Source organism: Ornithodoros turicata, chromosome 5 (assembly GCF_037126465.1).
Source record: "Ornithodoros turicata isolate Travis chromosome 5, ASM3712646v1, whole genome shotgun sequence".
NCBI lineage: Eukaryota > Metazoa > Arthropoda > Arachnida > Ixodida > Argasidae > Ornithodoros > Ornithodoros turicata.
Window position 1 is genome coordinate 79,195,947 of NC_088205.1, and position 24,667 is coordinate 79,220,613.

Consider the following 24,667-nt stretch of genomic DNA (forward strand, 5'->3'; position numbering starts at 1 on the left):
ACGGTAGGATAGAGTATCCGGAATGCGGGCGATGGAAAACCTGTCGCATCTCTCGTCACTCTCAACATTGGCTTCGGGGCAAATACAAACCGGCTGTCTCATCCGATTCGCGCGGCATGACCGGATCATCCCACTAATTGGCAGCAGGCATTATTGACTACCCATCGCACTTAGAGCGAGCAGACTCGTTTCGCTCGTGTCCCCGATGGCTCAGCTACAATAACGACTGCACTAGGGCACGCTTTGGAATTTGCAGGGTCCTTGGAACGGAACGGAGTGGTAACAGACACAGTGACCGTGTTATTAGTGGCCAAAATAGTCCTCAGATGTCTATGTTGTACGAAGTATTCGGATATTCCAGGTATATTTACATGAAATTAAGTTCTTATTTCTTGATCATTTTATAGTACAAGGGTATTCACACTCGCCTGGTCAATGTCGCCTCGCTGTGCACTGTCACTTGTCAGTGTGCGTCGTAGGTTCAAAAGGAGAGGAATATGTGCACGATTCTGCATATTAATTTATTAAAGAGGAGGTACAGCGTTTTTTTCTCAAAAATCACATCAGACAAATATCTTTTCAGGCAAAACTGCCATTTAGAAATCACGACGATGATGGGCTGATAGCAATAATCAATGAGAGAAGAAAACTCAACCTCACACGTGCACAATATGTATAAAAATATCTGCCGTCCCCGGGGGTCAAGAAATGATCACACATTCATGCTATTTGTGTTTGGAATGATGTGTTGGCACATTGGTAAGGTCTCTCGAAAAATATATCGTTATTATCGAGCTTAGTGGCGCAAAACTGTGGGAAAGGATGACAGCCGTTCAATTTAACCAGCAGCAGGAGTCAATGGAGTATTCATGTCAGATAAGCTCTCCTTGCAGTGTACATGTGAGATTAGGACACATCCTCGTAAAAAAAGTGGCGTATTTCGACGTATGGCGACTTATTTCGAATATTGAAATTCCAATAAAAAGACAACTGAAAGATGGGAGGAGGAACAATCAATCAATCAGCAGTTCGCCTTCATTGTGCTTTATCATCACGGTAAAATGTTCTCGTAGATTTCTCGCTCAAATTGCCTGCATTATTAATCATTAAGTATTATTAATCATTGTGGAGCACAATAGGAAGTGTTTCAAACGAAACCTCTGAATATTTACAAGTGCTTCCGTATTTCTTGTTTTTTTTGTTTTTTTGTTTTTGTTTTTAAAGATCGTTACGCGAATCTTATACGTCCAGTAGTCCAAACGTTTCCACCTTGACCACCGCACATGTACACACGCTCTCCGCAGTTGAGTGCTCCGGTTATCACTGATAAGTTTGACATACCAGAAAGCTCACAGATAGCAGCGCTAATGCTCTTTGGACATAGCCATTGTATCTAGGAAGAAATCGATAACCCATTTCCTTCGGTGTTTACGGAATCTGTTGACGTACTCCGCTGCACCTGTCTTCAAAGATGTCTCGCCACCATAAAAAAAGAACAAAAAAAAAAAAAAAACGCATGCCAGCTAGGCTCTTGGATCTCTGTAAATATACTTGCATAAAAAATTTATACAATTTGCACGGCGTTCTCTACATTCTATAACAAATGGCAACATTAGACGTTCATTTTTTTTTTTTGCACACAACTCATCGTCCTCTGTACAAGTTACTCCGCACACAGCAACCCCCTGCTGTTGTCTTCTTCAGAGTATTGCGTGCCTTGTTATAGACGAGGTTTTACGTCGTATAGAATACACAGATGTGCTATGTAGTACATTTTTTTACAATATTTGGCCACCTCGGAATTCAAGGTTTCTGTGTCGACCCCTATATGGTCTTTCGACCGACGGTCAGCCCGTCTTACCAAACGTGCTCGGAGTCTGGAATGTACAGAAGCGCTATGCTCACACAGCAGAAGTCAATGACGTCCATAAAATCATTTTTCACTAAAAAAGAAAAAGCACGTATCCAAGTAGCTTGTATGTACATTGCCTCAGCACCAGGATGGCCCCTGAAGAGTTCATGGAGGAACTAAACCAGACCAGCTGATGTGTGGTGACTTTGCAGAGCCTCTAGCTGCACTGACAGTGGAGCCCAACAGCATCCAATGGACGTCGAGAGGTTTGAAATGTCTGCACTGTTCCAGGGGTCATGTCATGTGGACCCAACAATGTCCCCTTGTCATTAAGAAGAAATCCAGCATGCCTGCGCTGTCTCGTAGGTCACGCGGACATCCCACTGAAGTCTGTCTGGTATCTAGCACAATTCAATGTATTGGACGTTTCGGATGACGTTTTCAGCGCCACTGTCTGGCATTTCTGCCATAGGTTAAAGACACGTTGTCCGCACGTGCTTCGCTGTGATTGGCTCTGTGTTTGGGCTTTTCGGCCGAAGTCACAGCTACACAGCGCTACCTTAACGGCGGTGCTGTTAGCAAGTTCACCGTACAACGTCCATTAGGATAATTTCTCAAAGCGCAATGTCCCTGATGCTGTGGCTCGAGCTGACGTCAGAGTCCCTGTCTCGCAGACGCGATCCCGGCCGCTGAAGGTAATCGAAGGGTCTCTCCGGAAGGCGTTCTAACGTAACAGCCCCTAGACACCTGACGTTGAGCTGTTCCAGAGACGTGGACTTCTGTCTTCGGAGTTGTCTTCTGAACTTGGGTCTGTCCAAGCTCTGGGTGCAATAGTCGACGTGTGTGATGGCACTGCCGTTGGCGCTTGGCGATTCCCTTCCGCCGCCATTCATGCTGTAACCTTCGTAGACATGAGGTTTGCCCCAGAAGGACCCTTGCAGGTCGGAGGCAGACCTGCGCAGAAAAAAAGGGTCATATGTTGTTAGATTATACTTATTATTATATAGATTATACTTCAGTTACGTTTCAGTCGTTGGAATAAACCTTTTCAGAAAAGCTAGCGCCACCTGTGCACGCAAAGGCTCATGGGAACTTACAGCGCCTTCGAGCATTACGAGACGGCCAGAGACGGAGGTAGAGGAAGAACAACAACATTCCCGGTTTGCGCAGCAGTAGCATCAGCCGGGGTAAACCATAACCGGAGCAGACGACAGAGCAGTGTCCCTCAAAGTTCCCATGCTGCTTTGCGCCGTGCGCTTGGTGCCGCGCGCATCTTTTTAAAATCGTCTATAAGGTGACAGATGAGCGACACCCGCAACAACAGTTTGTCATTACGATGCCGGAGAATATTAGACTGAAGAGGACAGGAAGACTTTGCAAACGTGTTTGTCCCCTCCTGCCCTTCGCGTTTCTGTCCTGAATTTGAGTTCCCGCAGTTCTTAGCGGCGTATCTTCCGCGAAAAATAACTGCTATATCCACAATTACGTCCTGCATGCGCGTGCAATGTGCGCTTCGTGTGACTGCCAGGAAACAAGCCGTGTAGTGTCACTTGTGTAAAAAAAATTTAAAAAAAGAGCTGGATGTAATAGGTACCGCGGAGGGATTTGCGGCGTTACCGGACGTCGGAACGGATGAAAGTCGCTGTGGCTGCGCGATATCTACGCGTTTGGGGCAATCTCGTTTGCAAAGCCTTACAATATTTGCTGGCGGTCCCTTTGATTTCGCAGAATGCTGAAAAATTCATTGCTTGGTACTGCAGTCCCTCGCACAATCTTCCCGAGAAAAACATCTTTACAATCCATCTATAGGCGCACCGAGAGGGGAGGCAAGGGGGGGTGGGGGGGGGGGGTGCCCCCGGACTGGAGCTCCGAGGTCACTCGTGAAAATAGTGCGCTCTTTATTTTTTATGTCATGTCGCACTTTATGTCATATTATGAATATCTGAACACCCGCACAGTCCGCAGCGTCCGTTTCCAGGAAACGAGGTGGGGGAGGGGGGGTGCACGCTCCCCCCTGGAAAAAAAATCCCGAGAACGTCCATGAATACATCAAAGACATTAAACGCAACGGTTCTGGTTCCTCGACATAAAACAAAAGCCGTACAGATCAAGTTCAAAGTTTCAATAGCCTGCCTATACAATTGTAACAAGGCGTGACACCTTCCAGCAAGCCAGGCAGATAACGCAACAACTTTATTCTGATGACTGGAGTGTTTCATCGCCACAGACGATGCTGTACCACATCGCTCACGGTGCTCATTGCTCATTTTGGTGAAAATATAATGACGTCCCTCACAGCGAGGACAGATGTCCTACATTGTCTTGAAGTGGAACAGATGCTCCTATATACGGATCTATCAGAATCAATATAACGGTGGATGCTGTTTGTTTACCTATGCAACGGATAGCCGACCATGAGGTGACCATTGCCTGATCCGCCGTTCTGCATTCCACCTCTGGCGAAATAATCGTAGAAAGAAGAGGCATCGAACTCAGACCGGCCACCATTCCAGAAGGACGGGTTCGTGTAGAAGTCCCTGTCTGCAGCTGGACCTAGAACCCCATTAGATCCGCTCAAGGACCTTGCGTGGAGAAGGTTCGAAGCCGAGGAAGCGCTTCGTCTGAGGGCGGAGTTCTGGGTGACGATGTACGTAGGCTCGCTGTCTTGACCTCCGTAGCGGGATCTCATGTCCAGGACTGTAACTGGAGAGGGGCCTCCATTTTCTTTGCCCAGCTGGAACGCAAACAAATATACGGTGCTCTGAAGTTACAGTGGCTTCTAAATGAGCCATTCCGTTCAGAAGAAACCATCATGGGGTTGAAAACAAGATGCACGAAGGAGTAACTCGTCCGACCATGCTTGTTATTCTGCTCCTATACAGACCTTCATCGAGCATCGCGCGTCAAACTGCCTAAGCCTTACGCCTTTCTACGTTTCGGTTTGGCCATGGAATCACAAGAAGACGATTTGCTTCGCGAATCCATTTACGAACTACTTGTATAATGACGCTAGTAACCCTAGTCTGAGTGTTTTCTCTGGGTTTTTGCTCACGCGCTTTAAGACTAATGTCGGCCCAGTTCCCACTGAAGTCAGCCCAGGCCGCGCGGTCCCCCCTGCGACAGTCATGACGTCACCCGCCTAAGTGTGGCCGACTACGGCAAGCAGTTCCATTACCTCCATCAACAACACCACCACCATCACCACCACCACTATAGTCAGCGACAACATAAGTCATACACTCGACCCCGACTCCACACAAGAATCGCTCCGCGCGCGCGAATGTAGTGCGGCGCGGCCAAGTGGGAACTGGGGGGAGAGAGAGAGCCGGCACTACATCACGAAGCGGAGCCATCGTGCAGAGGCTGGTAGCCAATCGCAGGAGCCTTCCACGGATGAGTGGGCGGTCCCAATTGTAGGAGTTAAGTTGTCACAGACTATAGTTGGGAACGTTCAGTATATCATTATAAAAATCACGTGCTATACCTTACATACGGTGTGTTATTAACAGAAGTATAGGTACAGAAAGTGATTACAGAACGGCATATTAGAAAATACCGACTTTCTCTGCACGTCCCTTCCCTCCTTCGGCTTTCCCTTTGTGAGCGTATTCCGCTTCTGTCAACATCTACGCCGGTCATTATCCATGTTATCACACCCTTTCCCTTCAAACTGATGGACAAGAAACGTTTGTGGGCGCCAAGCTAATGAATAGGTCGAGAGTGGACCGTATCATGTCCACAAGGACAATAGTATATTGTTTTTCACTGACACCATTCACGTCCTGTAGCTACAATGACTTTAGAGTCTTGTGGAAACAAAGCCGGACGTTCAAATCGAAAGCATCCTTACGACATTGAGGTTCTCCAAGCGGCGCATCACAGCTTTCTCTTGCCTCCATAAGGTGTACAGGGACTGGATGCAGATTATGCACACCACCTGGTGAACAAGATGGAAGAAATGAGTCTAATAAACCAACCAGCTTTTTTTTATTTACGTTAAAATGAAACACCGCCCATACGCTTCATACACGGAACCTGTTGGTACGAACAGCCTGTACGCGTGACGTCACGAGTATGGCGCACGTCCGTGTTGTCACGTACGCTGCGAGATAAAGTACTCCACATTCGTCCTCCTCGCCATTCTGCTGACGTCACTGGTATGTGTCGGCGGACGGAAAAAGGTCACGAGGCGGGGGGGGGGGGGGGGGCGTAATGATGTGTACTGTTCTGTGGCCCGTATAATAATTTCGCCTTTCTCAGACGAACTGACTTGACATCCTGAATGTAACTCGCACGGTAGACACAAACTATCGATAATTGCTGGAACTGTGGACGGAGTTTCACTTTAACCATTCATAATTATCAATTTGTGGCCACGGAACGACATCTCGTGGACACTCTTGGGACCATCAACCGGTTCACTTGATGTACAGACTCCGTCATACTTAACAGTAACGCACGAGTGCATAGACTGCATAGATACCAGCGCCGTAGAGCGTTAGCCCCTGGGTTTTGAGACTGTGTCTGAGACGTTATTGACACATACAGCGCCTCATGACAGCAGCTCGGTATGCTCGGCTTGTGCTGTCATCACTCGTTGGGCGCGTTAAGTAGCGCCTCCAGAGCGCAGAGAGCGCGCTCCTTGTTTACTAAACGGTGTCGCTCTTTTTCCGGAGCGTAGCGCTCCTTGATGAACTCTCACGCTCCAGCTCACAGATCGGAGCGCGTAAGTGCTGCTCCTGCTCCGTGACGTATGAAGGACAGGGAGGCCGGAAAACTAATGAGTCACCTTGGAAACTTCGCCGAAGTACGAGGGATAGAGTACACCGAGCGCGTTGGGCCGTATATAAAGCCGTTACACGTTACGGTTAAGTCTGGCAGAGGCTGTACGACATGGTTACGTGTGGACGAAGTTGTAAGTATCGAAGGCGGACGTACATTGACCACAGCTCTGCAGATGTAGAAGGCCAGCTCTGCGATGCCTTTGTCATCGAGTTTCTGAAAACAAGAAACAACCAGAAATGAACATACTGGGATTAATTTAGTAACTTTTTCTGCGTTTTAGCACCGCGAAGCAACTGTGGCTATGAGCTGTGTACGAGCGGTGTATTCAGGTGGAGAGAGGAGAGTATAAGAAAGGGTGGGTGACAGAGGGCGGGTGGGGGGATATATTTATTAGACGAAAAGGAAAAAACGGGGGAAAGGTCAGCCAAACGAGACGTCGGCTTGCTATTCCAGAAATAAATAAATAAATAAATAAATAAATAAATAAATAAATAAATAAATTTAAGAAATAATAAATAAATAAAAAGAAAATAAAAGAACTAAAGGGAAGAAGGAGGGGGTTACTATGCGTCCTGGGTCAACCAGAGGGGGAACTGTGACGACACTGGGAAAACCTGGGAAAACCCATGGAAAACCCCTGACAGCCCACACAGTGGTGGGATTCGACCCCGTATACCTACCAATCTTCAGCATGACCTTATGGCAACAACTAAAGAGCAGATGTTGCGTTCACTTGGTCACGCTACTTTGTAGTTTGTCGATTTGTTAGGCAATAACCTTTATAACTGCCGAAGTAATAATTTCAAGTTACACATAATGACTTCGGGTAAGGACTTACCCAGTGTTTCAGACTCATGAAGAGAGCCAGACCGCATTCGGGGAAGAAAAACACCACGGACACGAACAGCCATCCCAGAAGGTATTTGGACTTTTTCTGGACAGAGACACACGAAAGCTCACGTCACCGCTTTATTGCCCAACTTAAGGATACTTTTGTGGCGTGGTCAGCTTACCAGAAAGAGGCCAGCCAAGAGGAACAGCGACACGAGGAACGTTGAGAAGTAGCCAGCTGCTAAGATGTAAGCGGGCACCGGAAGTTGAACTACGGAAAAAAGCAATCGTGTTAGTATCAGATATGTACGATAGGCGAGCCTATACATCAGGTTTTTCTATGAAAGTTGTAACACTTGGTAATTCTTGGCGGACTATCCTTGTTATACGGGAACTTGTGGTATTCTGTTGAAAGTTCAACATCTATCGTTCGAAAAGAGAGAGGGAACATGCCAACCTCACCCAATATATTGGATGATTCATACTCACTGTTGTATTCTATGATCCACCAAAGTTCCATGATGAAGGCGCCCAAGTAGACGATCTGAAACAAAATAAAGTTACGAATAGTTAAAAAAAAAACTCACACATCCGAGTACCTTCCTAAAAAGACGAGCTGCGGCTGCGCGTTTTTAAAATTTATATATATATATATATATATATATATACTCGGTCTGGAGTAGCTTGTCCCGTGGTAAGCGGGCTCACATCTCCATATTTTTTCTCCTATTATCATCATTATCATCACCACACATATACCAAAGAATATATCTTCGTACAAAAAAGAATTGGTGCAAAGATGAAAGTAAAATGTAATAATAAGGTTTTATTTGCCTTAGCATGTTCCATGCCAAACACGAAGGATTTTTACGTGATTTACGTCGCGTTTACGCGATTTACGCGTTTTACGTGATTTTTGTCGGAACTAGAATCAAGTGACTCAAATTTCCCGAAATCAAACAATGCATAACGCAAGTGCTGTCACAATATTTGCTTGATGGTTGGGTCACCAACCATGCATCAGCTTATATACTTATCCCAAGGATGGGTTTGAACCCGGCCGAGGAGTAGCAAGCCGGCACTTGCCTGGCTGACATCTAATTTTTTATGTGAATAAACATATACCCCCCCCCCCCCCCGGGCCGAGGTCAGCAACTTGGTGGCATGGTACACACGTTACTTAGGCAGGACGTCTTCCGCGAGGGACGTTAAATACGGGGTGCCGTCTGCTCAGAATTTCGATGCGCATTAAAGACCACCCAGGGGGGCAAAAGTAATCTACAGGTCGAGCACTGTGGCGTCGCTTGTGATATCACGATCGTCATGCGACGAAAAGCAACAAATTATCATTGTTACCAGCTTGTGGAAGCGTTAGAAGATAGGACCACTCGAAATATTTAAAAAAAGACGTATCACTTATATTCTTTAGTATCGGGAAGGGTGGCAAAGCACATGTGAGGGTCAGGATACTATACGTTGTTACAATCCTCGACAGGTCTTTATTTAATTTATTCCTCGATATAGAAAGGGTGATACAGTCAAACTCCTTTATAGCGAACACCTTTTTAACGAAAATACCACTACAGCAAATTTTTTTGCGGTCCCGCTGGAGCCCTATAGGTCCAATAATGGACATCCTTTTTAACGAAAATGCCTTTACTGCGAATTTTTTTTTTTGCTGTCCCCTGAGTTTCGTTGTAAAGGAGTTTGACTGTATATTATTTACGAATTATTCGTGCACATTGCCATGTTGAGCTGCGTTACACCGTTAGCGAATAGAGACTGCTTATGCATTCCGGGCGCATTTGGGACATGCAGCGAAGCATGAATATTAAAGATAACGAAAAGGCGAATCGAGAGAAGGCGAATAATTGTGGGAGTTGACACAATTGATAGCCCCAGCACAGCCAAGGCTATGGACGCCCAACAGCGAAGAAAGAGTTGGCAAATCTGCTACGCTTCCTGATTTAGCCTCCTACACGTTGGAAAACACATCCGATCTAAACGGTCCTCTCTGCTATTAAGGGCGACAAAGGCGTAGATGGATTTTAGGCAAAAGATGCCATTTCCTGGGATCACCCCGACTGAACGTTATGTGCAAACTATTCTCTCTCGTATTTATTTTGTTACTGTTGTTGTAGCGAAATGTCCCGCGATGTTTACGTGGCTGAATGATGCTTTAGCAAAAGTTGTCGTTTAATGTATGCGCTGCGAGATCGACCTATAGTGGGCGACACCGTCACCATTCTAGTGTGGATATAACACGTCGGCCGATGTTCGGAGTTGATGTTTTTTTTTCGTAATTCTTGTTTTTTCACCGAAAGATGATTTGTACCGCGATCGTACGATACTGTTAGGTTCCCCAATGCTCCACCCACTGCACTGAACGCGGAATAAACGTGTAAAAGCAGACGACGCGAGGAAGCTATCCACACTGCGGTAGTTCATCGTTTCTCCGCAGCGCGCCGACACCGTCGATCTCGGAGCGCAGGTGTCCCTTTTCGCAGTCAAACATTTTTATACTCAGTTGCCCTCTAATGTCCGAACAGCTAGGCAGTCGTTTAAAAGTATCGAGTTAAGAGCTCTATTGTGCAGTCTGTTCATAAGACAGGATAATCTGTAATGACCAATTAATTATTCCTTAATTTATTAATTAATGCCCGTAATTGACTGCAAATTAGCCCGTGCTAACCGGGATCACGAACTTATTAAGGACTTATGTAGGCATCAGATCGACTGTGTAGTTCGAAACTTATTATCTAAAATTCTACTTGATTTGGTTAAATCAGGTAGGGAGTGTGTATTATAATTTATAAGAAAGAAAAAAAAATCGTGAGAAGTAAGTGATTGGGGGGCTTATGACGGCTATGTATGGTATGATCACGAGCGACTCCAGTGGCCAGTCTGTGGATTATTTTTGCCCATCTGAGGTTGAGGTATGCTTGAGTGTTCGACAATATGCGCAGCAATATAGGCTACATTAAAAAGAAGAAAAAAAGAAAGAAAGCAGAAATTGAACGCGTCATCCGACGCATCCTGCTATTCTCCAAGCCTCTCCCATCCCCACCCCCACCCCCCAAGGGAGAAAGTACAAAGCTACCCTACCTACTGCCCTGACACGGAGACTATATTGTCTTCATTTATCTGATCAGGGCGGAACAACGAAAACGATGAGCTGGTTAGCAGTTTCCATTGGCTTGTATAGGGCGAAGAAACAGCAAGACTGGGCACGAAAAAAGAGAACGTGAGAGAGAAGTGAATGGAGTCATGTAAAACCAGGCAGGTGTAAGAGCGCTTTGCAATTTGTTCGGCCACGTAATTAAAGAAAAAAAAAGTCAATTGTTGATATTTTAGTCGTTGCACTCCGTCTGTATGTACTGAAGAAGGTGCGAATTTTTTGTCGCCCCTTTTTTTTTCTGGTTCAGTTTCTGGTTCAGCTTTTAGATGACGACGATGATGATCGGTGGATAGATAGATAGATGCAGAAAGACAATATATATATATATATTCATTTTTTTTTTTGCGGCAAAGCAGCTACGGCTATAGTGCACCTGAAATGCAAAATTATGAAGCTCAGAGCGAGACGTTGAACAAAGTGAAAAGCTGAAACTAAAGAAGAAGAAAAAAAGTAAATTAGACACTTTCCGTTGGTACATGAGTTCCTGAACCGAGAAGTTGTACTGGTATATACTGTTCGGAACGCCAATTTGTGGGCACATCAACAAGTAGTTCTCACTGCTTATTACTAAAAAAATAAAATAAAATAATAGAAAAAGAGTAGCTAGCTGGGATGACAATAACCTAACACGTACGGGCGGAGACCAAACAAACGTAGGAGTCGCTCGGTATCCTTCCGACGGCGGTCCCCCATTTCACAATCATCCATCCCACCCGCACGAGGAACAATTTCTTCGCATCTTCCCAAGCGAGAGGTGAGCAACCTCCGAGGAGGAGACGACGACGACGATGTTCCGCAGCTGAACACCCACCAACCCCGAGGCGTTCGTTGTCTCTTCTCCCACAGCTCCTCGAAACCGTCCTCCGCGTCTTTTGTTTCTTCTTCTCTTTCGCGAAATAAAGGAGGGAGTCGATGAACATCTGTTGCGTCCTCGTCTGCTCCCCCGCAGTGTCACACGCCATCCCACCGGGTCGAGAGGATGGGTAAAGGATGCGCGTAATACGTAATATCGGAGCAACAGCTGGTGTGGAAGATTCCAGGAGTTATGATGACTCAAAGTATGTACGCACGTTTTGTATGGCATGTGTGCAGCGACCGCGCACAACTGCCAGCTGTACCACGTTAAAAAAATAAATAAGTGTTGTTGCCCTTCACTGTGCTTTAAAGAAATAGGAATAAATGAGAGAAAGCCGCGTCGATGTATTCGAGTACGTATTGTGAAAGTCTCTTAAAAACGTACAACCTATACAAAAAGATTGAGAAGGAGTGACCAGAGTCAAGGAAAAATCGAAATCGAAAGTGTATAATGAACATAAATGTAGTATGTATAACATTTCAGAGGCAAGAAATACTAATACAATGGAAATCATTCCGTGGAAATTCAAGCTCCCGCTAACCGCGTATCGAGAACCAGCTCTCGTGGGTGAGCGGTAAAACTGAACTGGCGTATGTTATAGGGTCCATGGAGAATCCTATGTTTATAACATGCTATAGTTTAATGTGGTAAATGTAACTGTAAGTAGTTACGTTTCAAAAAGAGCAACTCTAACTGTAACTCGGTTACTGGCTTTGCTGGCTATAACTGTAACTCTTGTAACTTATAGTTACCTTTTTTTTAATAACTTGCCCATGACTGGATGAGATCCATGGAGAACGCAGCCTCAGTTTGTGCAACATACGAGCTGTCGTCTGTGTCGGCCTTATTTGTTTGCTACCCAAGCTTCAGGCCGTGTTCTCCATGGTTCCATGTTGAGACTTCAATTTATTTATTTATTTATTTATTAGTGCCCTCCAACGGAAATAATCCTTGGTGCCTGCATATAGCTGGGGAGATTAAACGAGGTCGAGTCCTGGCACTGGACACGTGTGTCTGTGTGTTTTTCCTCAGTTTTCCTCAGACGGTATAAAAGTAAACGTCGACACCGTGTCTCGCGAAGTCGTCCCAGGCAGCACGATTCACCGAATTGGCTATTGTTCCTTAGTAGGATTTGTTAAAAACTTCATTAGCATTTGTTTTGCCCTCTAATGCACAGTACTAAATGGTATAACGGTATAAAAGTAAACGTCGACACTGTGTCTCGCGAAGTCGTCCCAGGCAGCACGATTCACCGAATTGGCTATTGTTTCTTAGTAGGATTTGTTAAAAACTTCATTAGCATTTGTTTTGCCCTCTAATGCACAGTACTAAATGGTATAACGGTATAAAAGTAAACGTCGACACTGTGTCTCGCGAAGTCGTCCCAGGCAACACGATCCGAAGGCACATCCCTTGGCTAAGGAAACGCCCCACAGCCAAGCACGCAAAAAGCATATTTATTGATTTGATTTATTGATTCATTCGTGCCCAAGAACAACCACAAGGGCTGTTGCCAAGTGAACATTTGTTACCAACTTAAAAAAAAAGGAGGACAAAAATTCACCGAATTGGCTATTGTTTCTTAGTACGATTTGATAAAAACTTCATTAGCATTTTTGTTTTGCCCTCTAATGCACAACACTAATGAAACAGTTAACCCCCGCTTTCACGCTGCCTATTGTACGTCTGGCCGTATTAACCCCCGCCACCCTCCTTTTGCAAAGATGAAATTAAAGCGAACGGGCATGCTCCACTTACACACGCATTGTATAATCGTCGCCCATTAATTAATCCTCTTGTTTTATTCATGCTTAATGAAAAAGGCGGGGACCCGTTGCGGAACGAATCGTGGACAGGCGCAGATTGCGAAGATAAGGCGTAGATAACTTATCGAAACGAATCAAAATATTGAGGCGTGCTTCGACTTGGTAAAACAGAAAATGTCGAGCAATTCGGTCGGCATGAAAGTAGGGTTTCGTGGCTATGGCATTTATACGCGTGCAGCTTTGGCCGGTGTTTAACGGCATTGCTCCGGATAATTCGGATTATTTAGCCACTTAACAATTAAGATTGTACAAATTGTCTATTTACGTTTTTTTTTGTATATAAATATTCCAATCATCGTCGTCAAAATAAACTCGCTGCTGTTGTTCCGCACAAATACGTGAAATTTAGAATAATTTTCAGTTTGAGTTTGGTTTGCAATTTTCTGGCGCAAAGATATCTGGGATCATGCTGCGCCGCACTAGCGAAATTTAGAAGAAGACGAAGAGTTAACACGAGAGAGAGACAAGGGGGTTTATTAGCGGGGTTGCAAAAAAATCACGATTAAAAACATAAAAAAATCAGCTTTATTTGAATTGAATCGATTTTTATTTAAATCAGCTTCACGTATTTGACCCTCTCCCTCCTCATAGCAATAAAGTATGATGACAATCCACAAAGCCAGGTAGCATAATGAAAGCTCAGACAGGAAAATATGAGACGAGAGCAGCGCAAAGACAGCGGGCAGGAGAAAGAAGACAATGACGCGCTTGTCCGTTCTTAGTTACTTATACTTAGTATACTTAGTATACTTAGTATACTTAGTATACTTATACTTAGTATACTTAGTATACTTATACTTAGTATACTTAGTATACTTATACTTAGTATACTTATACTTAGTATACTTAGTATACTTATACTTAGTATACTTAGTATACTTAGTATACTTAGTATACTTATACTTAGTATACTTAGTATATAGTATACATAGTATACTTCCCCTTCCCGTTCCCCGGTAGGACCATTCAAAAGTTGCATGTTTTGCGATGAGGTCGTTCGAGACGAAAATCGGCTGGATCGTTCTTGCAACCCGGCCGAGTCAAGTGCCGTGTTGCAACTGCCGTACAGCAGTACGGTACCGCTGCAGCGTCTTCCGCGGGTATCGAAAGGACATTTTTTTTTTGTCACTTTGGTTGGTCCAATAAAAGTTGCGGAAGTCTTTCTCGTACAATGCATGAACAAGCGGCAGTGATTTCGGTTTAGGCGTGTTCTTACGTGTCCGACAACATTCTAGTCACGCGTATTTGCACATTGTAAGTGCAAGGTGTATATACACGGTGTGTTTCTCTTGCCTGGTGTGTGCTGTACCATATAGTAGCAATAAATCTCGGGACGAGTGTCCTTTAAGTGATTGGTTGCTCTAATAAACTGCACGTGACACTGCGCCACGCCTTCATCTCCATTCTCATTTTTTTTTAACAGGTGTCATTCTCAAGCAGAACCTATATAAAAGAAGGGAGAAGTGATTTAAATAATAAGAAACAGAGGTGATTTTAATCGCGATTAAAATCGCTGATTTAGATCGGGGTGATTTAAATCGCGCAACCCCGTTGATTAGTGTTAATTATGGGGAGAGTCGGTAACGTCGATTTCTCATAGTTGATATGTACAAACAAATTCAATCGCATTTTAAATAAAAGCTGCAAAGGTGGCTTCTTCAGTGAACTCTACACTGTGCGCAACAGAAAAAAAAAGAAAAGAAAAAGAAGAAGAGAAGCGCCTAAATCTGATCCGTATCCTTTGTACTTGAGTCTATGACATAGTCTCACTTTTTTCGGGTTACATGCCTTTCTGGATTCGAGAAAGGAGGGGGGGGGGGGGGGGTATCGGGTGCTGTTTTAAAATATGTAATTCGGGGTGAAATAGGGTGCTACTCATGCATTCGGGTGTCATCGGGTTGCTATTTTTTCTTTCTTTCCAGCAAGACGCCAGCGGTCAAGCGTGCCACAATCCCAGCTGTGGACGGCCGTTGAATTGTAAACATATGCCTCACGTGCAGCCATGGAGCATTTGCTCATCTTTATATTTTATACATACAGTCAAACTCCTTTATAGCGAACACCTTTTTAACGAAAATACCACTACAGCAATTTTTTTTGCGGTCCCGCTGGGGCCCTATAGGTCCAATAATGGACATCCTTTTTAACGAAAATGCCTTTACTGCGAATTTTTTTTGCTGTCCCCTGAGTTTCGTTGTAAAGGAGTTTGACTGTATATATATATATATACAAGTCAGGCCCTATATATATAATGCACGGATATAAGATTACATCCCTCTCAATTTTATATTTAACGCGCGTCAAAACAACATTCCGGATATACCCTCAATTAAAAAAAAACAACAAAGAAATCGCCCTGTCATGTTTCATAGATAAAAGTACTTAAAAAAAGGAAAAAGAAAAGAGAGTTTTCAGAAAACGTCGTTTTGCCAAACGAGTGGCCCCAACCTGTTTGGGAGATTGAGCGTCGCGTGATCGGTGTATACAGGTGACACGACACGACGGAAGTGCATGGAGCGCTGTAATTTTCGCTGGAAGCACATACACATTCTCTGATGATATGAACGCGTACTCAGCGCCATAAAAACTCATAAAGTAGCAGCGCTGCGCACAACTACCACGCATAATAAGCGTAACTCGTACGACACAGAACGACCACCACAAAGAAGGCTACAAAATGCAAAAGGTATACGCAGAAAAAACATGCGTAATGCAATCTAAACTCAACTGCGTGTCGTCTGCGTAGACTCAATCTGCAATTGATTAATATCTCTGACAGGTAGTTTACGTTTCTTCGTGTACGATTCTTTGGGGAGATTAGCCGTTTTTCTGAGGTCTTCACATCGCTAAGTGAAGTTAGCGCTTTGTCTCGCTGTCGCTGTCTTTAATTAATCAATAATATTGATATATGTAGGATACAATATTATTTCATTTATCAATTGCGTGTCCTACATGAAAACATAAACGGTGCATTATAAGAGGAAACCACATACATAAAGCGCATAGATAACGTGAGGAGGTAATCTTCGGATCTACAACTGATTTGTACAGGAAACTAACCTAGATAGGACGAGCATAGATATGTCGTAACAGATCTGTAGGAATGATCTCTATTTAATAACACATTTCGAGACTAACATCCCCATTTTTTGCCTTTTACAAATCAATCAATCAATAACACCTTTCCATCTTTTTATTTCTTCATCTCTCTATCTATCTATAATAACGGGCAAATATTTGTTGTATTTTTATCAGTGCAGATGACTCTTATCTAATCTGCATTGACTAACCTTCGGTGCCGCGGCGTTCTCTATTGTTGTTTGTCACATTGGCTCGGGAATACGAAGTTTAATGTTGAGAAGAAATAAATAAACAATAGCAAACATTGAAGTGAACGTGCACAAGTTGACATATAATGCCTTGGCAATCTGACATTCTTGGGTTCGATCCCTACAGCTGGCTAACCTTTTCAGTGACTTTCATCTTTCATCATTCTTATATCTCATTTACATCTCAACGATATGATTACATGGCCCTCTTACAGAGTTATATCGATGCCTCATAGAGATCCGTGGAAACAGTTAAGAACCATTTATCCAGTCTCCACGCGAGCAGAGGATAAATGGCTGCGATGAGAGAGAAAGAAAGTTCATTTTGCCTTTGGCTCTAATTGATGTGGCGGCCTCCCCCCCCCCCCCCTTCGAGGGGGAATTGACCCAATTGGAGAAGGCGACCGCTTGACCCCCACAGGCAGCTATTCTGGGCAGTGCAAATCACTTTCACCGGTCACTCCGGGCCAGGTTGGGAGGTCTTTATTTTTATTTTTTTTTTTTTTTCCCGTAAGCAAGCCCAGCGAATGCTAAGTATGTACGGACAGACATGCTGTTCGGGTGTGTCAACTTGTACTCAAAATGGTGTCACTGGTTGTTCGATAGATGGACATCGGGAAAGAAAATTACTTGTGTAAACCTTACAGTTTGTCCTTACCTTAAAACCTATCTCAAATGAAAGAGTAAATAAATAAATAAAATAAATCTAAAGTTAAATCTAAAGTTTGTTCTAAGGTTAGAGATCACGAAGACGTCACAGGGTGCAAGCATATGAGTTCTTCTATTTTTTTTTCTTATATACAGAACAGTTCAAGGAACATATATCTATCAACTTTATTTACATTTGTGCTTATCTGCCCGTCCTTCAAATCTATATTGGACTTTCGGGATACAATTTGTAAGCACTCTTTTGTAGAGCACGTTTTCCTTTCTTTCTTTTTTTTTTTAAATCTGGGGCAGTTAGAAGAACACCCTATATGATAGTAGACGGCTGACGTTTTCAGCGTCTTTAAACTATCCTGCCAGGCTATCATCGCATCTTCTTCATTAACGTTTTGACAGAAACTAACTTCAAGCAACCAGCAGCTCATTCCATTAACAATAATTTCTGCATCAACTCCTTGGTTATTTACCGAAACACAAAATCCCATCGGTCCCATAAACCCCCCACGAACAGAATAACGAAAATCCAGCACTGACAAAGTTAAAATTCGCCTTCCATCTTGAAATCCGTCCGCTATTAAACTTTGTTGGACAAATTGCAATAGCGTCCGCACGGTGGGAGGTACCCGGGTCGTACCAGTCAGACATCGTGGTGCGTGCATCTCTGTGATGTTGCGCGGATCGCAAGGTCAGCGCACCACACAATGGAAGGGAAAATAAAATAGTGGCGACCAAAGATGCATTGTTCGCCGACAGTTAGAGCAACGAAATAAGCCTCATTCCATCTGCCATTGTTTACGAGGATGACACCGGAAAGTGGCTGACGGGGAAACGCACAGGTGTACGCAGACGACACGCAGAAGCAGACGACACGCAGGAGCAGAGAGCCGTTATACACGTTCGGGGATACAATGTCTGATTTCAAATACAATTCAATGAAATCATATTGCTTCACCTTGTTATGTAATTATACCCACATATGTCATACGTAATGTTTTCCGCTGAACTTTCGCTTCCAGAGAGGACTCGCGTGCAGCTTCGCGTAACGCAGACATCCTTCCAACAAATTAAAACCGAAACCGAAAATGCGAAGCCCACGAAAAATTTGCTCGTCTGCCAACCGCCGTCTGTTCTCGATTTCTGAGCAGAAACCGCCTGCGCCCGGAAGAAGCAGAACAGAACAGCAACAAGGCACGTTTCTCCCTCCGTCTCAATTATATCTCGCGTCATGAACTGGTTTCTCACGCACTACACCGAGTTACACGAAAACGAAAGACGAGCACAGAATTAGCCCTTCTTCACAATCACGAAGTGCGCGCTCACACTAAAAATAACGACAAGCACATACAACGTGCATTGTTGTTCCGAGAGTGAACGTTCCTTTTGAAAGATGGCGTCAACCGAAATAGCCGAAAAGGTCGCAGATGAACTTTGGACGGACGCAGAAGAAACGGGGTAGCGCACGATGCGCCCTCTATAATTTAAAGCAGACGACACGGTGGTTACACATTTCGGATGTGATAACGGTCTACGGGGTATCCCGTTATTTTCGGGTCGTTTTCCTTCAAGCGTGACGTTTTTCTCTAGACTTTTTCTGTAACCTTGCCGGAGGTATCATTATATACTTAGGTTTCCCTCTCTCTCAAACCCTTTGCAGCATCTTTCCGTCTCATTCGGGGTCTTTGTGCGTCCGTGTTCTTCGCTTCCGGTATAGCTTAAAGGTGAAGCGGTCCGGTCTGCCATATTCTGTTTGACGGTTTAGAGCGACTGGCTCTTACAAATTTAAGTACCACAAATAAATACAATGTTTTGATAACACACAGGTATGATATACGGAATTCGAATTTGCGCAAATGGGGGGGGGGGGTTGAAATTTTATAGTCGACATCAGTTTATACCTCGTTTTTGTTAGTTTTTACATAACACGCTAACACCAACTGTGAACCCGCATTATGAGTCTATCCTAAATTTACGCGCTGACAATTTCACACGTAACGTTTAGCAATAGTAACTCTCTCCGTCAGCGAAATGTTTCCGCAGTAATCTTGTTCATGTACCGATACACAGTGTATCCTCGTCCTTGTAACACCACGAATTTCTTTTTAAAAATTCATTTGCTGTAACCTGTGTCAAAATTACCGCGAAAACGGGGCGATTAATAACAATAAACATAATGACAACGATCATGACAGCGATTTGGTATCTCCCAGCATTTGGTCAACAGCGAACATCACCTAACACAATGGTTCTCAAACTGTGGGTCGCGAAATGGCCCACAAATAAAAATAAAATAAAAAATAAAATGCTGTGCCCGCTATTCTGCGTTACCAGGAAGCCCTTTCGTGGCAGCAGACCCGGAGGTTTCTCATAAATGCGCTTGCATCCGGGTTACGCGACGCTTTCGATGCATCACACAGCTTCGCTTTCACTTGTGCACGAGGGCCAAAATCTATGTCGTGGTGAGGTCCACTCACTCCCACTAAAGACCACAGCGTCTGCGTCTATCGCGGCATACACGGACGCCCCGCCCTCACGGTGCAGTGGCGTCTTCTCGAATTACAGTCAAACTCCTTTACAACGAAACTCAGGGGACAGCAAAAAAAAATCGCAGTAAAGGTATTTTCGTTAAAAAGGATGTCCATTATTGGACCTATAGGCTCCAGTGGGACCGCAAAACAAAATTGCTCTAGTGGTATTTTCGTTAAAAAGGTGTTCGCTATAAAGGAGTTTGACTGTAGTAAAAAATGTGTTGTCGGTGATCGAGGCCATGCAGTTGTGCAAGCTCGCAGTTGTGCGAGGCTTTTTGATGCAGAGAACTCGCACTGAAGGTATAGCTTCAATAAAATGTCAGTGTATCGTTGTGGCTAACTTTCATGCGCCGAGATCGGAAGACGTCCGGCATCACGACGAGTGAAGCCGGGGGTCGCGACTTAAACAGCTCGAAGAAGCTAGTTGTTAGTGTTCCTTACTGCTTCCCTTGTCATTGATATTTTCTGAAACCACTGAATTATCGGTTACTTTTCCGCCGTATACTGCTATGTATAACCCCCACCTTGGATGTAACTGCGCCCAGTTCAGGGCATTTAAGGTTAAAATAAATGAAATGAAATGAAACACATCCTATACCAGACTTCACCAGGTCAGGCATCGCAAAACAAAAATAAAATCACATAAGATGCGCTGATCATCTTGCAGCACAAGCGAACTCTGTACATCACGTAATGCGCTGATCATCGCGCGTTTAACACTGTAACCATGACGCATTGTTCTCGACCTGTAGGCCGGAAGTGTCTATGTGCAGGAACGCTATGTTAGGGCTACTGTGTTTCTGCGGTTGTGCCGCATGTACAAAAACGTGCATGCGGCTAATGGAGCTTGCTCCAGAGAGGCGATGGTACAAAGGCGATTTGTAAGCTATTTGTAAACGGTTACGCAGTCTTAGGACGAGGATGTTTGGCTTCTGCGTATCGATATGGATAATGACAGCAGCAGCAGGATAGCCTTCGTGAATGGAGTTTCGTGAATTCCTCTGCGTAGTAACGTTTTCCGCATTCTTAGAGTCCACATTCATTTCAAGCGCATTTTTATTTTAGTATGCGCGTTTCGCGAAGCTTTCTTTACATGCCATGATATGCGTTGTGCACGACCTTATTAGCATTCGTGTAGAGGATATCTACAGGTAAGCATTACAGCTGTTCCTGCGAATCGCGCAGCGGGAGGATTTTTGTGCAGATGACATTCACGCGGATATTCTGTCGTCCGCTAGGGGCACTGCTGAGAGGTAGTATGTAAATATAATGTGTCAGCTCCACACTGGTGAAACTGTGGAGGACGGTGTCTTCCGAACAGTCAAAAATAAAGCCATATATATATATAATAGCTGCCAGCATATTCATGCCATCATCTAGATAACGAGGAAGGGCACCAGTGACCTTCCTCTTTCATGTCTACAGCTTCCGGTTCAGAAAACCTTGATCCTCACCACCACATAACCTCTCCTTTTGTTTCCCACCTAGATAGACATCCTCCAGTTTCACCTTCACAATGAACGTCGTCTGCAATGAATGCGAAGTGCCTTCTGCCACCGACGCGTCTTTTTTAGCAGAAGACAGCGGCGAATACATTGGCTTCATTCCAAGCAGCGGCTATCATTCGGCTAATATCTCTCCGATCTCGGACTCTAGGACAACAAAGATGGCGACGAGTTCTCCATATTGGATTGTGAACGGCCTTTTGTGTGTCGCAGAAGAGACATGGCGGAAATGAAGCGACAGAAGACCGGAAGCGCTGCCGGATGGAATGGCGGTCGCACGTCCTCATTATTTACGTTTTGCCTCGTGACAATAAATAATGCCCGCGTGGATGAAGTTGCGGTTTTCAGTCTGACACTGCTTCGAGGCCTCACGGTTATCGGTGTTCATTAATTGCGCGCTTGTATTCGGTGCGCTTCGTCGTGAATATCCGGCGCGTGTCTGTGGAACCAGAGCAACCCACATTATCGCAAAGCGGTTTGCCAAGTCCTTGAAACAGGCATTTGCTGTGCTACTACAATAATAATAATAATATTTGAAAAACTGAAGAAAAAAAAACAAGAAGAAAAATCTGGAATGCTGTGCATCGTCTTCGACCGATGTCGGTGACACGCTTATCGTGACCGCCGACCCTAGCATCCGGGTGGTCTGCAGAACTGCGCCCATTTTGGAGTCAATGTTCGTGATCCGTATCGATGACTCTGAGCGTTTTCATCCGAGCTGCCCTTCCTTGTGGAGCGACCATGTCTTGGATTGGATCGGTGACATTGCATGATCTCTCCCCCGCACTACGATTGGGCACGGTCTGGAGGAAACGCTCAATGCCCATAGTTGCGGGTCGTGCATAAATCAAATCACATACAGTTGACGGCCTCAACAAAAAAGGAAATTAGAACAAGGATAAAACTTTCCATAAGACGAACGGGTAACTTTATGCGAATTCTGGAAACTTTTGATAAATGAACGGCAATTCCCATACGTCTGCCGTATATCAAAAGAGGAGGGAAGAACAGTAACTCAATTATGTGAGAGGCTATATACGATGAGCGGAAGCTCGCATAATTGGCTGGTCGATCATCCATAACTGGATCATCCTCGCAACCGACCGCCACGATCGACAGAAACGATAAAAGACGAAAGCAAACACAGACTATGGACATACACATCGTAAAACAGACGGACGTTCATGCACTCTACCAGTAGCAGCACTTTCCCCTCCCACACAGATTTTCTTTGACCCTTTATTGACAGGCGTTGAAAGCAAGGACCTGACGACCCTCCCACGTGCACTTAAGCTGCAGGTGCTCACGGAGTACACAACAATGAAAATAAATGCTTTAAACGCATAAATACATTTTTCATTCGCTTTTATTTGTTTAAGCGCAGCATGGTTACTTGTTCGCTTATTTGTACGTACAGCTTGCACTTTTACTGGTAAAGCTCTGTGCTATTCCTGTTTCAATACAGTCAAACTCCTTTACAACGAAACTCAGGGGACAGCAAAAAAAATTCGCAGTAAAGGAATTTTCGTTAAAAAGGATGTCCATTATTGGACCTATAGGGCTCCAGCGGGACCGCAAAAAAATTTGCTGTAGTGGTATTTTCGTTAAAAAGGTGTTCGCTATAAAGGAGTTTGACTGTATATCGAACTCTACTAAATATGCATGCCTAGCGCACGCGATGTCCTTTTTTTTTTGTGCATTATAGTAACGTGACCGCTTAGTGCTGAAAAGTTGACGGATTCGAACACGGACGAGGACGCGAGCAACTTGATGTCACGGTATACATGTTGTACACAACGTAATTCCAGGAATTATCGTTATCAACATTTTGGTGCTTGGTGTTCGTCTTGTTCGGCTGAAATGAACACCAATATCTGCGTGCATTGTTACTCGTATGGAATCTGCCGGCGTGTGTTGATATACGCCCGCTTTTTCACATCACCATTATCATAGTGAACGCTTAATTAGATCAATACGTTAATTAATTGCGCTGATAGGTTGGCTTCCGACGAAGGCCATTTATTTCGAGGGAGCCTCAATGGAACATCGGGATTTCCAGTGGAAATGGGCAACCATGGCGACACACCGGAAGTACATGCTTTGCGAGCAGTCACGTACAGGTTCCACCAAGGGCTTCTGGTAAACAGAGCGACGTATGAACGCAGATTATTAAGCAGAAAACACATCGTACGATGATGGGGAATGATGAAATACATGCGCATGTCCATGTACATGCTGAAAAAGCGAAAAAAAAAAAAAAACGACAGTCAGCGAGGACTCGAATATTGCCGTGGTCTGAATGTTGCATATGAGATGACTCGGCATTTATTCTTTTATCTTTATTTATTTTCGTTGTTGTTCGGTATGCTTTAGAACACCACGATACCATGAATCAACTGTGGATATAGGCAGAGTGCAGCATACATAGTACAGCGGCTACATACCCAAGCAACACACCAGTATCGGACCCGTATTACTGGTTCAATATTGGAAACCAGTATTGCCAATATCGGCCCAGTATGGTAATACGAAGGACAATATTGCGTAAATCTTGGGAATACATGACCAGGACCATAACCAGACTTGGGAATGAACCAGGACTTGGAATTGGGAAGGTATGGACCAGGACTTGGGAATACATGACCATGATTGGACAAGTTTTGCCAACGTTTAGCCAATATTGGGCCGAGATTCCGCGCTGCTCGGTATACTGCACGGAGCACATGGCTCATACCAGAGTGCAACGACAGTGCTGTGTAACAAATATCTTGTCGAAATTTCCCAGAATCAGCAAGATCACGTGACTGCGTTACCATCGTTTAGTTTTGACAGGGCAGCAGTACCCAGGCGAGGCAAAATGACTGGGGACGTGCTAACTTCCGGGGAAAACTTTGCGAACCAGACTTTCCGCAACCTTTTACTTCTCTTCTCTCATATAACATCGTTCATGCATGCATCTATCGATCTGACTTTGAAAAAAGAAGAAAAAAAGAAAGCAGCAGTATTTGCTATGCTCATAAATTTGTTCGCACGCGGGGCGTTGTCTTCCGGAGACTTCTTTCCTCCTTCTTGTTACGCTTCGGGCCCGCGCAACAACTTCCTCTGGTCCTTTCCCACAGGCGACCCTTCCCAGTCAATCGACCGTGTCACCCTGCAAGAATCCCGTCAAACAGACCTCGCGAAAGCTATTTATTATCGCGCCTTTTTTCTGCTCTTACTTTCAGCGTCAATATAAGTATGTACAGGGATCAGTGGCATCCGCAATGACGGGGGAAAAAAATAGACGAGTTGCGTAATTAAAAAGTCCCGGATGT

General features: G+C 44.4%; 1 protein-coding gene across 2 annotated transcripts in view; it reads right to left on the reverse strand.

Moving 5' to 3' along the window:
• Positions 1–500: 500 nt before the first annotated feature.
• Positions 501–24,667, reverse strand: part of LOC135394914 (uncharacterized) — a 297,537-nt gene continuing 273,370 nt past the window's right edge. For both annotated transcript variants that reach the window (XM_064625983.1, XM_064625984.1), the window contains 7 exons: positions 7,958–8,012; positions 7,651–7,739; positions 7,476–7,571; positions 6,791–6,850; positions 5,703–5,789; positions 4,246–4,586; positions 501–2,806 (listed from right to left, as the gene is read on the reverse strand). In XM_064625983.1, the coding sequence (XP_064482053.1) occupies positions 2,467–2,806; positions 4,246–4,586; positions 5,703–5,789; positions 6,791–6,850; positions 7,476–7,571; positions 7,651–7,739; positions 7,958–8,012 (1,068 nt within the window). In that variant the 3' untranslated portion in view covers positions 501–2,466. The remainder of the gene's footprint in view (positions 2,807–4,245; positions 4,587–5,702; positions 5,790–6,790; positions 6,851–7,475; positions 7,572–7,650; positions 7,740–7,957; positions 8,013–24,667) is intronic.